At 35.3% G+C, this 14,267-nt stretch overlaps 1 protein-coding gene across 1 annotated transcript; it reads left to right on the forward strand.

The window, feature by feature from the left end:
• Window positions 1-655: 655 nt before the first annotated feature.
• si:ch211-283g2.1 (sodium- and chloride-dependent GABA transporter ine) lies at window positions 656-14,145 on the forward strand. Its single transcript, XM_058776460.1, has 13 exons — window positions 656-793; window positions 4,697-4,831; window positions 5,017-5,221; window positions 6,055-6,187; window positions 6,674-6,808; window positions 7,161-7,264; window positions 7,574-7,698; window positions 7,799-7,911; window positions 8,681-8,821; window positions 10,138-10,237; window positions 10,349-10,449; window positions 10,547-10,714; window positions 13,715-14,145. Exons 1-13 carry the CDS (start codon window positions 667-669, stop codon window positions 13,868-13,870), a joined length of 1,743 nt encoding a protein of 580 aa, XP_058632443.1. The 5' UTR covers window positions 656-666; the 3' UTR covers window positions 13,871-14,145.
• The last annotated feature ends 122 nt before the right edge of the window (window positions 14,146-14,267 follow it).

The following is a 14,267-nucleotide window of genomic DNA, read 5'->3' on the forward strand; positions in this document are numbered from 1 at the left end:
ATAGTTTTAGTTGGGAAAATGCATTATGTAAAACCCCAAAATGCAATAAACAATATCAACAGAAGCATATAGTAATTTATTCGTTACATTTACATAGCACTTTTTTGGGCACTCAAAGCGCTTTACATGGAAGGGGAGTCTCCTCATCCACCACCAGTGTGCAGCATTCACCTGGATGATGTGACGGCAGCCATATTGCGCCAGCACGCCCACCACACACCAGCTGATTGGTGGAGAGGAGATGTGATGAACTGAAGTGATGAATAAGGGGATAGTTAGGAGGCCATGATGGACAGAGGCCACGACACCGGGGTTACACCCCTACTCTTTTTCGAAGGACATCCTGGGATTTTTAAAGAGCACGGAGAGTCTTGCTTATAGTCTGGCTTATAGCAAGACATTATTGAGTGAATTAGATTTTATTTTTTAAATTTTTCATTATATAGTGAATTATTTTCAGATTTTCATTTTAGTTTTAATTCTGCTTTTACTCCCAAAAACACAGTAAACAGCATCAACAGATGCTTGTCTATTGCGCACATTCCCGTCCCACGCCTCCCAGCTAATCATTACAGCTCCTAAACAATCATTACACCACCAACACCACTTACTCTCGTAATCTCAGATTGCTTTCACACCACTGAATCTCTCTGAAGAAGCATAGCGATGGAAGAGGAGGCCGGCAGACCCACATGGAGCAGGCAGATTGAGTTCACTCTGGCTGGGATCGGTTGCGCTGTGGGTCTGGGGAACATCTGGAGGTTCCCATACCTGTGCTACAGGAGCGGTGGAGGTAAGACACAGACCTTTTCACTAATGTTCACTTACAGAAAGTACTATGGTATTACCATGTTTTTCCCCCCAAACATCTTAAACTAGTTTGCTGGTTTTGGTTAGTGACCAGCCAACTAGTGCCCAAAACCCTTCTAAGACCAACACAACTGACAGTATAACCGGCTTTGAATCTGTTTCGAAGATGTACGTGAGTTGAGGTTATGACAACTTTCATTGGACCTTTGGTGTGAAAACTGGCATTATGAAACCATGCATATGAATGTCCTAACAATGACAGAGTTTGTTATCTTCTGTTGTTATTTAACAATTCCAGCTTTATCTTTCAGACTGTAAAAGTTAGAAAGAGCGTATGTCCACACATGCAAATGGGAGAGTGCCAGTAGATGAATGTGTTTATCTGTAACTGTTACGGTGTGTAAGATCAACCATGATTCTGCAATCCATCTCAGATCACATATTGCTATAATGTTTACAGGTAATGTGTTATTCAAATCAAACAAGGGAGAGTAGAACAAGAGATGGTGACTGATTCAGAATTAAAATATAGTTTTTCACGTTTACATTTTTATATTCACAATAAATATTTATATATTTATAGTTATAATGTAACTATATATCCAGATTTGCATCTATATATTCAAATAACAATTTACATTTATATATTGAGAGTTATAATATATTCAGATTTATGTTTATGTTTTTAAGATTTACATTTATATATTCAGACTAGGGCTGTCAGTTTAACGCGTTAACTTAATTAATTAGTTAAAGCTGCAGTAACTTTTTTTGGTTAAAAATGATCCGAAATCAATATTTGAGCAAGTACATAACCAGCCAGTGTTCAAAACTATCTCTTTACTTTAGCCCGATTCACAACAGTTAGCTTACAATAATGTTTTGTAATTTGAGTGGTACGGGTAGGTTTTCGCGGGAAATTCGAGCATGGCACTGCGTCATTACGTCACGTCTATAAACATAAAGAAGTTGTCCTGGCTACTAGGCTATCTCATGTGAGGATCCTGCAGGTGACGGATCGTTTATAGCCTTTTCTCACAGCAGCTAGAATAATTAAATGTATCATTTTGATGGCGGATTGTAATCCAGAAAGGATTATATGTGTTTATGAAACACATGTGAATGAAATTAAAGTATATTCCAGTTGTAAATGTGCTACTGATAACAGATAGCCTGGGATTACACAAGATTTGTATTTAAAAGAAAACCAGTTCAAAGGGAGCATAATTTGCTTTTTGGGTTGGAAGAATTTCTTAATATGAAATTCGAATGGCATGACAATTAGATTAGATTGTACAGAAATTGAAATCTACACACTAATACACACTATACTCATAGTCAAGCAATGCTGATGTTGTTAACATTAATAATTTGAGAATAAAGTATAACAATAATAATAATTTGCACGATTTGATGTGACATGAGCTAAGCGATCTTTAGATTTAATCACCATTGGAAGCGAGATTTATGGTAATGCTTTTTTCCTCAGTTGGTCAGAACAAACGTGGCAGACTTGTTACTTACTTGTTCAGATGGCAATATTCGGTGAAAATTCTTATTTGGGTCATATAGCCCATGACATAGGCTAGAATCTGAGATTGCGAAGTACAGTAAATATCCACACCGGTGCGGTGACTGACTGCCACACATACTCTTCAGAACATTAGATTCATCTGCGCTGAAGCCATGCCGACTCACAACCCCACGCATTAAGATAATTCCGCACACGGCTGCAATTCCAGGTTTTCAAACAGAGATGGCGACAAAGAGGCAAAACTTACGGAACTGCATCTTTAAAATAAGGCAATTAAAAACGCATTGGCCCCGCCCCCAGACCTGTACTTCATCTTACATTTCATGCAGTTGACTGTTGGCAAATATGCTGCAGGGCAACAACTCCATAAATTCAGTTATGCCCTAAAATTCAAGATATTTGGGGCAAAAATGCACCTGTATGAGTTTTTGTCTCATATTTATATCATATGATAAGCAATATCGCACCAGCAGCTAGAGCAATAGCCTTGTCACGAAGAACACGAGTGCAAATCATAGACAAGGTGCAAATGTGATTTTATAGTAAATAAGAAATTAATACTGTGTTATATTTCAAACACAATATTGTGTGTTTTACTAAAATATTACGTATAAAGCCACCGCAGAACTGTTGGGCGTCTGTCAGAAACACAGCGGTGTTTAGTTTCTGAATGAATCCGCGTTTTGAACGAATCGTGTGAACCAATGATTCAAAGACCCTATTCATAGAGGGAGCCATTTCCGGAATTCCTGAATGAATCAGCAGTTTGAACTAATCGACTCATAAAGACATTTACTGCCACCTGCTGGTAGTTTTAGTTTCTTCTTTAGAGGATCATTGAAATTATAAAAATAATAAATAAATAAATAAAAACATTAAAGGGATAGTTCAGCAAAAATAAATAAATAATAATAATTAAAAAATATCTGACATCATTTACTCACCCTCATTTTGTTTCAAACCTGAATGACTTACTTTCTTTTGCACAACATAAAAGAGGGTATTTTGAAGGTTGGTAACTAAGCTGGTTTGGATACCAGTGACTTTCATTGCATGAACAGAAATACTGAGATCTCAAATCATCTTCTTTTATGTTCCATATTTTATGTTAGGCCATTGTAGCCTAAACATTTAACACAATAATAGCTTTAATTAGTTTTTTGAGGTTATTTTCACAGCCAAATTTGTTTGTGATTAATTAGATTAATTAATCGCAGCAAGCTGTAATTAATTAGATTAAAATTTTTAATCGACTGACAGCCCTAATTCAGATTTATAACTATATATTCTGATATACATTTGTATATTGAGATTCACTTTTATATATTTACAATTTACATATTCACAATTATAACTATATATTTAGGTTTACATTTAAATATTCAGAATAACTGTATATTGTGATTTACATTTATGTATTCTGATTTGCATCAGCATCTGCATTTGCAGAGTTAGAACTATATATTTGCATTACATTTATATATTCAGAGTTATAGTTACATATTCGGATTTACCTTTACATATTACATTTTAACTACAAATTTGGATTTACATTTATATATTTACAATTTATATTTAAAATATTCACAATTATAACTATACATTTAGAATAATGTTTATATTCAGAGTTATAACTTATATTCACAATTTACATTTATATATTAAGAATTCTAACTATATATTCTGTTTTACATTTATATTTAAACACAATTTACATTTATATATTCAGAATTATTGCTATATATATATATAGTGTATGTATATATTTACACTTTTGAATTCACAATTTAAATTTATGTAATCTAAGTTTTAACCTATATTCATTATTATATTCATTATTTGTTAAATATTTAGGATTTTGACATATATATTTACATTTCATTTGATTATTTCCTGTTTGTTCTATATGTGTGTGTGTGTGTGTGATGTGTGTGTACCTGTTTTTCTATTCAGGTGGGGACTTAAACCTGAATACACACAGACTCATGGGGACTCGTGTCACAGTGGGGACCTAAATTGAGATCCCCACGGGTAAACAAGCTAATAAATCACACAGAATGACGTTTTTTGAAAATCTAAAACTGCAGAAAGTTTCCTGTAAGGGGTAGGTTTAGGTGTAGGGTTGGTGTAGGACAATAGAATATACAGTCTGTACAGTAGAAAAACCATTACGCCGATGGAGAGTCCCCACAAGGATAGCAAACCAGACGTGTGTGTGTGTGTGTGTGTGAGGAATGTGCAGTAAATCATATATCAAGAGAATTGGAATGAACACATTTTATTTTTCAAACTGGATGCCAGGACGGTGTGCATCTCTCACTTAACTGTTGACATGTTTATTGACGTCGTCAGGTGCGTTCCTGGTGCCTTACCTGCTGATGCTGGTGGTGCTGGGGATCCCGCTGCTGCACATGGAGCTGACGCTGGGCCAGTATCTGAGGAGGGGCCCCGTGCTGGCCCTGACCAAAGCCTGTCCCCTGCTGAAAGGTTACAGTGCATAAATACATACATAATCATGGCATGAGATTAATTTCAAGTTCAATACTGTATACAGACTTTCAGATCCATATAGACAAAATACCATTGTCGCTGATAATGATAAGATTATATGAGAATATATTACTGACTGAAGGTCTGGCTAAAGGTCAGTAACCAGTAATAAATCTATCCAGGTGTTGGCATGGCAACGGTGGCCATCTCTTTCATCATGTGCACATACTATAATGTCATTATCACATGGGCACTGTACTACATGTTCAGCTCTTTTCGGAGCGAGCTGCTCTGGGAAAACTGCAACAACACATGGAACACGGCCAACTGCTCCGACCGTGTGACCAACAGCTCCTCGTCCTCCACCTCCAGCCAGCAGTTCTTCAAGTGTGTTCATACACTCTTCTTGTTAAAGCTACACTATGCAACTTTTTTTTGTTCAAACATGATTAAATGATGAGTGAGTACGTCATGCCAGTTAACAAAAATATGATCCAAGAACGTTTTGTTAATGTTCCCATTAAGTCCCTAAATACTAGAGTAAGCTTATAATACTAATATAGAGTTAGAGCTGTCAGTATGCATTACAAATGTCATTCATCGGTGTGTGTTTATGTGATATCCATAAATAAAGGAAAGAAGGGCAGGCTACCACTTACTTGGGTCATAGTAGCATGAAGTTACAACAAATGAATCTCGAACCCGAAAAGTGGAAGCGCAAGTAATAAAACACGAATCAACATAGTTAGCATATTGGATGCATGGACTATTTTCACAAAACAGTGTTACCAATCTCCAAACCAGTTTCTTGGTCTTTTTGCCTGTAAACAGCCTATCCAAGTTATAGGCTATCAGTTTTCACCATTTTACCATATCTGACACGAATAGCAATCATTATCTTTAAGTCAGCATTGCCAAACTTTTCTAACGTTATTTAAAAACAATTGTTTTTAACAAGTCAAATCAACAGCAGCATATAAGCTACTCATGAGATAAGACATTTTCAGATATTTGTCTTTATTTCGAGTTTTGATGTTGTTCAAGCCATAAGGTTCATCTACCCAGAGTAGTGGAGCCAAAGCACAACTCAATAACCAAAACAATGTTCCTCCGCAAGTAACTATTTTTTCCCTTCAACCTCAAGTTACATAGTGTAGCTTTAAGTTATTGATTTGTTAGTAAAGTTTGTGGTATTGACTGCAATGTGTCGGCTCTTTTAGTTATAAGGTGCTGGAGAGGACCAGTGGTGTGGAGGAGACGGGCACCTTGAGGTGGGAGCTCTTCCTCTTGCTGCTGCTGGCCTGGATCCTTGTCTACCTCTGCATCTTTAAAGGAGTCAAATCCACTGGGAAGGTAAGATGAGAACAGTTGGAGAATGCATCCATCAATATGCCGGACAGAGTCTGATTTCAGTATCATGCCGGTTTCTGCAGATGCATTCAATGCAGTTCATGAATCTTTTTTAACTCAAAGTTTTGAGCAGAAATAAATAAATAGCACATAACTACAAACTAGTCGTACATGTGAAATGTGCCTGAATCCCTTATTTGTTTTCTGTTAAAATAATCCTATAATGGCGCATATTAGACTGCACTGTGAAATTCTAATAATAATAATAATAATAACAAAAATTTAAAAATAAAATATTTTTCAAAGTTGTAAATAACTAAATATTAGAAAAGATTAGAAGAGTATGTTTTGCAAGAAAATACTATTCCAGTATTTCTACTTATATATATATATATATATATATATATATATATAATTTTTTTTTTTTTAAGATCTTTTCAGATTTTCCATATACATTTGTTGTAAGTCGATGTTTGTTGATGTTCACAGGTGGTTTACTTCACCGCTCTGTTTCCATACGTGATTCTTCTGGCTCTGCTGATCAATAACGTGCAGCTGCCGGGAGCCATAGACGGCATTCGGTTCTTCATCATACCCGAGTGGGACAAGCTGCTCAATGTGGAGGTGGGTACCAGAAGACTGAGACAAATAAGAAACAGACCTGCTAATATATTCAAATCATTTCTCATTGAAATACTAGGTTTTTTTTGTAGTTAATCTGATTAGTTTGATACTCAAAATTGCAGTGCATTTTAAAGAAAAGAAAACAAATACCTGCAAAATAATTCATGCTGTGACTCCTTCTGTTTAATAACTGTATTTAATTAACACCATAAGTGAACATGTCAAATGTGGTAGCCCTTGTGAAAACTGAAGTGACAGCAGACGGAGAGAGCAAACTGATTTCAGTGTGTAGTTCTTGTGCTGATTGTACAGTACATTGTTTGGCCTGTGTTTTATATTAATGTGTGTTTAGGTATGGATTAATGCAGCAGCTCAAATCTTTAACTCCATTGGGATTGGCTTCGGCTCGCTGATGGCGATGGCCAGCTACAACTCATACAACAACAATGTCCTCAAGTGAGAACCTTATACATAGTTTAAAGACTTCTTTAAAAATAAGATTAATCTTGTTGCATACCGTCCCTAATCTACTTTCATGCACAGGAAGTTAGATAAAATGTAGCAAATCAAGTTGTAAGCCTACTTGCATATCTCTGGAGCAAGGATCGCTGTGATAATGAATTTATAGCGCTAATGAATTTATATTGTCATGCATATAATGTGAATTTAATGTTATGTCATCAGTGTTTAATAAAAATAATTTACTAATGAAGATTTTCACTAACATTGATTCTTTTCATGTATTTGTAATTTTTATTTCTTTAGAGACACGCTGGCCATTTCCATCACAAATTCCCTGACTAGTATATTCGCAGGATTTGTCATTTTTTCGGCATTCGGCTACATGTCGCACCTTCAGAATGTGCCGGTCAGTGAAATCGCAGTGGACGGTGGGTCATTTTAATGTTTAGCCTTTCCTTTGTTGTTTGTATCAAAGAACTGAACTTTTATTGTTAAATCTGCTGTGTCTCATAATGATCCTCCATGCAGGTCCGGGTCTAGTGTTTGTGGTTTACCCACAAGCCTTTGCGACGATGCCCGTCGCTCCTCTGTGGGCCTTTCTCTTCTTTTTCATGCTACTCTGCCTCGGCCTGGACAGTCAGGTATGATGAGAACACTCACTTGTCATTTTAACAAACCCTCACCTGGTTAATGTGGCCAACACAACACTTACTGTATGAGTCACAGTCTGATCAACCCGTGTTATGTTAGGCTGATATGATGTTCAATAGAGCACCTAAAATGAATTATCATTGTATTCATAAACACTGAAAACTAGGTGAAGGTGTAAATACATAACATGAGATAAGTTATATCATATTAATTCTTTTTCTATGACGCTACTTTGCACTGTTAGCAAATAAATGATTAAACATTCCTTATGAAATCAAGCAAAATTATACTTTCCTTAAAGAAAATAATTAATCTTTGGACCTTTTTGTGTTATTTTCATAACAAATGGTAATAATATTAATATATATTTATTAAAGTAAAGTATGTGTATGTCATGACAATGTGTACTGCCTTCATCTAATAAAACCATCATTTAACATAATGGGAATTACAGAAAAACTAAAAGTTATTAAATGATAAACTTAACGTCCTTATAAGGCTTCATTTTTCTATATGCAAAATGCATGTTTTCATAAAGATTCTATGATGACTGCGGACAGATCACAGCTAAAACTGTTATATCGGTGATTTATAATTCATGAAATGTGAGCTGTTCATTCACTCTCATGAGAAAACATTAAACTACACATGCATGAATGTTTGCTGGAGTAATGCGGTTTGAATCATTTCACAGAAATCACAATTCACAACAACACATTGTTAAAGTTTAGCTTCTGTGGTTGTGTTTGTGTTCTGTAGTTTGCCATGGTTGAGGTGATGGTGACCAGTCTGTTGGACAGCTACAGTACACCCATACTCAAGTACCTCAAACGCAAGGAGTTTCTTGTGCTCATGGTCTGCGGTGCGGCATTCCTCCTGGGCATCCCTAATGTCATGCAGGTTACAAGATCACTTTTATTTGATTTGATTTGATTTGATTTTTATTTTGATATTATTTAACTGTAATTTTATTAGCTCACCAATGAAATAGCTTACAATTGAGCAAATATTTAGTATGTGATATTTTTTTGTTTCTTTATTATTATTGCTATTAATTGCTCTCTCTTTTATCAAATAAATGACATTTGCATTCTTTTTTGAATTTTTTGCATTTAGTCTAATGCAATGATATTAACTTTGACTTCAATGTCCAAATGTCTGCAAATGTATGTAAAAAAAAATAAATAAATAAATGAATAAATAAATAAATAATAGGCAATGGTCACTCAGGCTTTATTTTTTATATGCTAAATATTATTTATAGATTTTATTCTTTTTAATTTTGGATTTGGATTTAATTTCCTGATTAACAGTTCATGAAACATTCAAAAAAATATGAATACATGCAAAATAACAGTAAGAGCAAGCAACAGCACGCACATTGATCTCAAATGGGTGCTCGACTAAAAAACAAGTAGTAGAATATTAGAAATGCAAAGTCGGCAACACCAAAGCTCCAAAAGTATCAAAGAAATTTATTTTAAAAAATTTGCATAGTGTGTTACGTTCCGAGCACGCAGGCTCTTCATCAGACAAATGAACAACACTGATATGCCTCTCTTTATACCTCCAGGTGATCAAAGGTCACATGACCTAACACCATATTACCATAATAATAATAATAATAATACCCCAACAAATAAACCAAAACAATAACACATCAGTCAAGAAAAAAAGAAAGAAAAGAAAAGAAAAACAAATTTATATGTTCTGTTTTTCGTTTCTTTCTTTTTTTCTTGACTGATGTGTTATTGTTTTGGTTTATTTGTTGGGGTATTATTATTATTATTATGGTAATATGGTGTTAGGTCATGTGACCTTTGATCACCTGGAGGTATAAAGAGAGGCATATCAGTGTTGTTCATTTGTCTGATGAAGAGCCTGCGTGCTCGGAATGTAAAACACTATGTGAATTTTTTTTAATAAATTTCTTTGATACTTTTGGAGCTTTGGTGTTGCCGACTTTGCATTTCTAATATGCTTATACATGCAAAATATCAATCAAATGCTGCAATTGATCTTTTTTTCCTCTCGCTGTCTTTGGGCTTAATTGCTATATTTCTTTCAAATAGATGACATTTGCATTGATATTTTAAAACATCTTTTTCAATTATATTGATTAAAAAAAACATTATGGATTCAGTTGTGGCTGTAAAGCGAGGATGTATTATGAAAAAGTTCTGATAACATCTGTCAACGCTGATCTTTCGGCTCAGGTGGGGATCTATGTGTTCCAGCTGATGGATCATTATACGGCTATCGTGTCCATCATGTTCCTGGCCTTTTTTGAGGTGATTGGTGTTTGTTGGCTCTACGGTGAGAGACTAACATTTGATTAATAATATGTCTGTCTCTACAGACATAGTGCCACCTTTGAACTATTTCATCAAGCATGGAACAAAATTGCTAAATGTCTCATTTTAACAGGTGTAAAGCGTCTGTCCAGTAATCTACTGGAGATGACGGGAAAGAGACCCAACATTTTCTTCAGGGTCTGCTGGTGGGTCATTTGTCCTGTCTTGATAACCGTGAGTGCGCTCGTCACACTGTTTCTGACACAGTGGTTGGTCTGAAACCCCAGCCTGGATTGGTGTTAGAATTGAAATGCATTTCTGTGTCTCTCAGGTTATCCTGGTGTTCTCGGTGATTCAGTTTAAGCCAGCGCGTTATGAGGATTACGTTTACCCGCCGTGGGCTCAGGGTGTGGGATGGCTCATCGCTTTGGCGTCCATCATCTGGATTCCTCTAGCAGCCGTGCACACGCTCTGGGTTCTGCCCGGATCCTTCACTGAGGTACTTTACAGCCTCTCCGTTTATGCTTTGGGAGGGAAATGTCATGAGTTATTGGCTGGAACCATTGGTATAGACATCCGTTCAGAAGTTTGAGGTCTGTAAAATTTCTAAAGCTTAAAAAAAAAAAATCTCTTATTTTCACTTTATTTTTTCATTTTATTTGTTCAAAAATGCAGTAAAAATTTTGATATTGTTACAATTTAAAAGACATGATTTCTATTTTAATATATTGTAAAATGTAATTTATTCCTGTGATAAAAGCTGAATTTTCAGCATCTTCAGTGTCACGTGATCCTTCAGAAATCAATCTAATCTGCTGATTCGCTGCTCAAGAAACATTTTCTATTATTATCAGTGTTGAAAACAGTTCATATTTATATGGAAACATTAATACATTTTATTTGTCAGGATTCTTTGATGAATGGAAAGTTCAAAAGAACAGCATTTATTTGAAATATAAATCTTTTGTAATGTTATAAATGTCTTTACTGTCACTTTTGATCATTTTAATGCGTCCTTCACTGAAAAAAAAAAAAAAAGATTAATTGAATTTACTATTTTTTTTTAAGGTAAGTGGTTGCAATCAATTTATTTTGGCTACATTTAAATAAACAAATTTTGGTGAAAGTTAGTCAACTGAATTTGTTTATTTAAATGTAGCTAAAAAAATTGATTGCAACCACTTTCCTTAAAAAATTTAGTAAATTTAATGAATAATCAGGGACTAAATGCATATCAGTTTATGCATATTTTAAATGCATATCACTAAATGCATATTGCAAGCTGAATAAAAGTTGGATTTTGCATAATAATAATTATACAGGTGCATCTCAATAAATTAGAATGTTGTGGAAAAGTTCATTTATTTCAGTAATTCAACTTAAATTGTGAAACTTGTGTATTAAATAAATTCAATGCACACAGACTGAAGTAGTTTAAGTCTTTGGTTCTTTTAATTGTGATGATTTTGGCTCACATTTAACAAAACCCACCAATTCACTATCTCAACAAATTAGAATATGGTGACATGCCAATCAGCTAATCAACTCAAAACACCTGCAAAGGTTTCCTGAGCCTTCAAAATGGTCTCTCAGTTTGGTTCACTAGGCTACACAATCACGGGGAAGACTGCTGATCTGACAGTTGTCCAGAAGACAATCATTGACACCCTTCACAAGGAGGGTAAGCCACAAACATTCATTGCCAAAGAAGCTGGCTGTTCACAGAGTGCTGTATCCAAGCATGTTAACAGAAAGTTGAGTGGAAGGAAAAAGTGTGGAAGAAAAAGATGCACAACCAACCGAGAGAACCGCAGCCTTATGAGGATTGTCAAGCAAAATCGATTCAAGAATTTTTGTGAACTTCACAAGGAATGGACTGAGGCTGGGGTCGAGGCATCAAGAGCCACCACACACAGACGTGTCGAGGAAGTTGGCTACAGTTGTCGTATTCCTCTTGTTAAGCCACTCCTGAACCACAGACAACGTCAGAGGCGTCTTACCTGGGCTGAGGAGAAGAAGAACTGGACTGTTGCCCAGTGGTCCAAAGTCCTCTTTTCAGATGAGAGCAAGTTTTGTATTTCATTTGGAAACCAAGGTCCTAGAGTCTGGAGGAAGGGTGGAGAAGCTCAGAGCCCAAGTTGCTTGAAGTCCAGTGTTAAGTTTCCACAGTCTGTGATGATTTGGGGTGCAATGTCATCTGCTGGTGTTGGTCCATTGTGTTTTTTGAAAACTAAAGTCACTGCACCCGTTTACCAAGAAATTTTGGAGCACTTCATGCATCCTTCTGATGACCAGCTTTTTAAAGATGCTGATTTCACTTTCCAGCAGGACTTGGCACCTGCCCACACGCCAAAAGCACCAAAAGTTGGTTAAATGACCATGGTGTTGGTGTGCTTGACTGGCCAGCAAACTTGCCTGACCTGAACCCCAGAGAGAATCTATGATGTATTGTCAAGAGGAAAATGAGAAACAAGAGACCAAAAAATGCAGATGAGCTGAAGGCCACTGTCAAAGAAACCTGGGCTTCCATACCACCTCAGCAGTGCCACAAACTGATCACCTCCATGCCACGCCAAATTGAGGCAGTAATTAAAGCAAAAGGAGCCACTACCAAGTATTGAGTACATTTACAGTAAATTAATACTTTCCAGAAGGCCAACAATTCACTAAAAATGTTTTTTTTATTGGTCTTATGAAGTATTTTAATTTGTTGAGATAGTGAATTGGTGGGTTTTTGTTAAATGTGAGCCAAAATCATCACAATTAAAAGAACCAAAGACTTAAACTACTTCAGTCTGTGTGCATTGAATTTATTTAATACACAAGTTTCACAATTTGAGTTGAATTACTGAAATAAATGAACTTTTCCACGACATTATAATTTATTGAGATGCACCTGTACCCGTTTAGTTCCTGATATGCAGAATATATAAATATTTATATAATCAAAAACGATTAAATACGGAGACAGCAGCATTAGACTTAATATAATACTAAGCCCAACTTTAATATTTTTGCCCTTCCAACAATTGATTTTTAGTATTTCTAAACAAAATTGCAAGTGTAATTTACTCCGCAATCAAAACCAATTTTGCCAAGATAATTTTATAAAGACAAATACTGACATTTTTTTAAATTAAAATTAAATATTGAATATTATGAAATATGATTTACAATGTATTGATTGAATTTCTTCAGAAAAAAAAGTAAAAAACCTTACTGACCCCAAACTTTTGATGTACACTGTTAAAAAAGTATGTTTTACAAGAAAATACTATTTCAATTTTTGTATTTCAAAATTTCATGTGTAACTCAATGTATTACTTGCTATTTCTTTGTAAATTTACCAGAAATTTATGAGTGAAAATCTTACAAAGTTATTTTTCAGTATAGTGATTTTGAAGAACCAGCCAAATCAAAATATATATTAGCATTATTATTTAAAATATTAAATTATAATAAATATTTCTGTTTTTTGTGTTTCTATCTTTTGTTTCAGAGACTAAAAAAGTCCATCACGCCGTTTTCTCTGGACGATGACTCCGAGAGCCCGTATTACCAGCAGAAAGGAGCCATTATGGAGGTGATTCCCAACATCGCCATCATCAGCTCCATCGTACCTCTATCTGACAAACCACCAATCCAGACCAAATAATGAACTGCCACTGGATCACTGGACTAGAACAGGCCTAAACCAGACTGATCAAAACCAGCAACACCATCTGAGGATTATTTACTGGATCAGTGAAAATCTGAAATATTGGCCTAAATCTTAACTTTTTTTTCATCTCATAAGTGACAGAAATAACCTATTTAGGGTTTAAGACTTTTACAGTTTACTGTATGATGCATTGCAGAGCAGTGGCATAGGATTTCATGCTGATATCAGTCAAATTAAAGACTGTTTTACAGTCAAAGACACAAAAAAGAGCCCAAAATAGTCATTTTTTGTGCCCATAATGCTTTTATTCTCATTAGCAGGTGTTTGGTTTTACCTTTATGGGCGTGATGACTGAACAACAGTCCAACATGAGATAAACCCTCGCTCAGGC

Source organism: Onychostoma macrolepis, chromosome 05, assembly GCF_012432095.1.
Source record: "Onychostoma macrolepis isolate SWU-2019 chromosome 05, ASM1243209v1, whole genome shotgun sequence".
Lineage (NCBI taxonomy): Eukaryota > Metazoa > Chordata > Actinopteri > Cypriniformes > Cyprinidae > Onychostoma > Onychostoma macrolepis.

What these genes read in the sequence shown, in the direction of transcription:
- si:ch211-283g2.1 (XM_058776460.1), top strand. Translation starts at nt 667, where the DNA reads ATGGAAGAGGAGGCCGGCAGACCCACATGGAGCAGGCAGATTGAGTTC. An exon ending in TCCAGCCAGCAGTTCTTCAA is followed by an intron (nt 5,222 to 6,054) that starts GTGTGTTCATAC and finishes CGGCTCTTTTAG; the next exon opens with TTATAAGGTGCTGGAGAGGA. An exon ending in CAGTGAAATCGCAGTGGACG is followed by an intron (nt 7,699 to 7,798) that starts GTGGGTCATTTT and finishes TCCTCCATGCAG; the next exon opens with GTCCGGGTCTAGTGTTTGTG.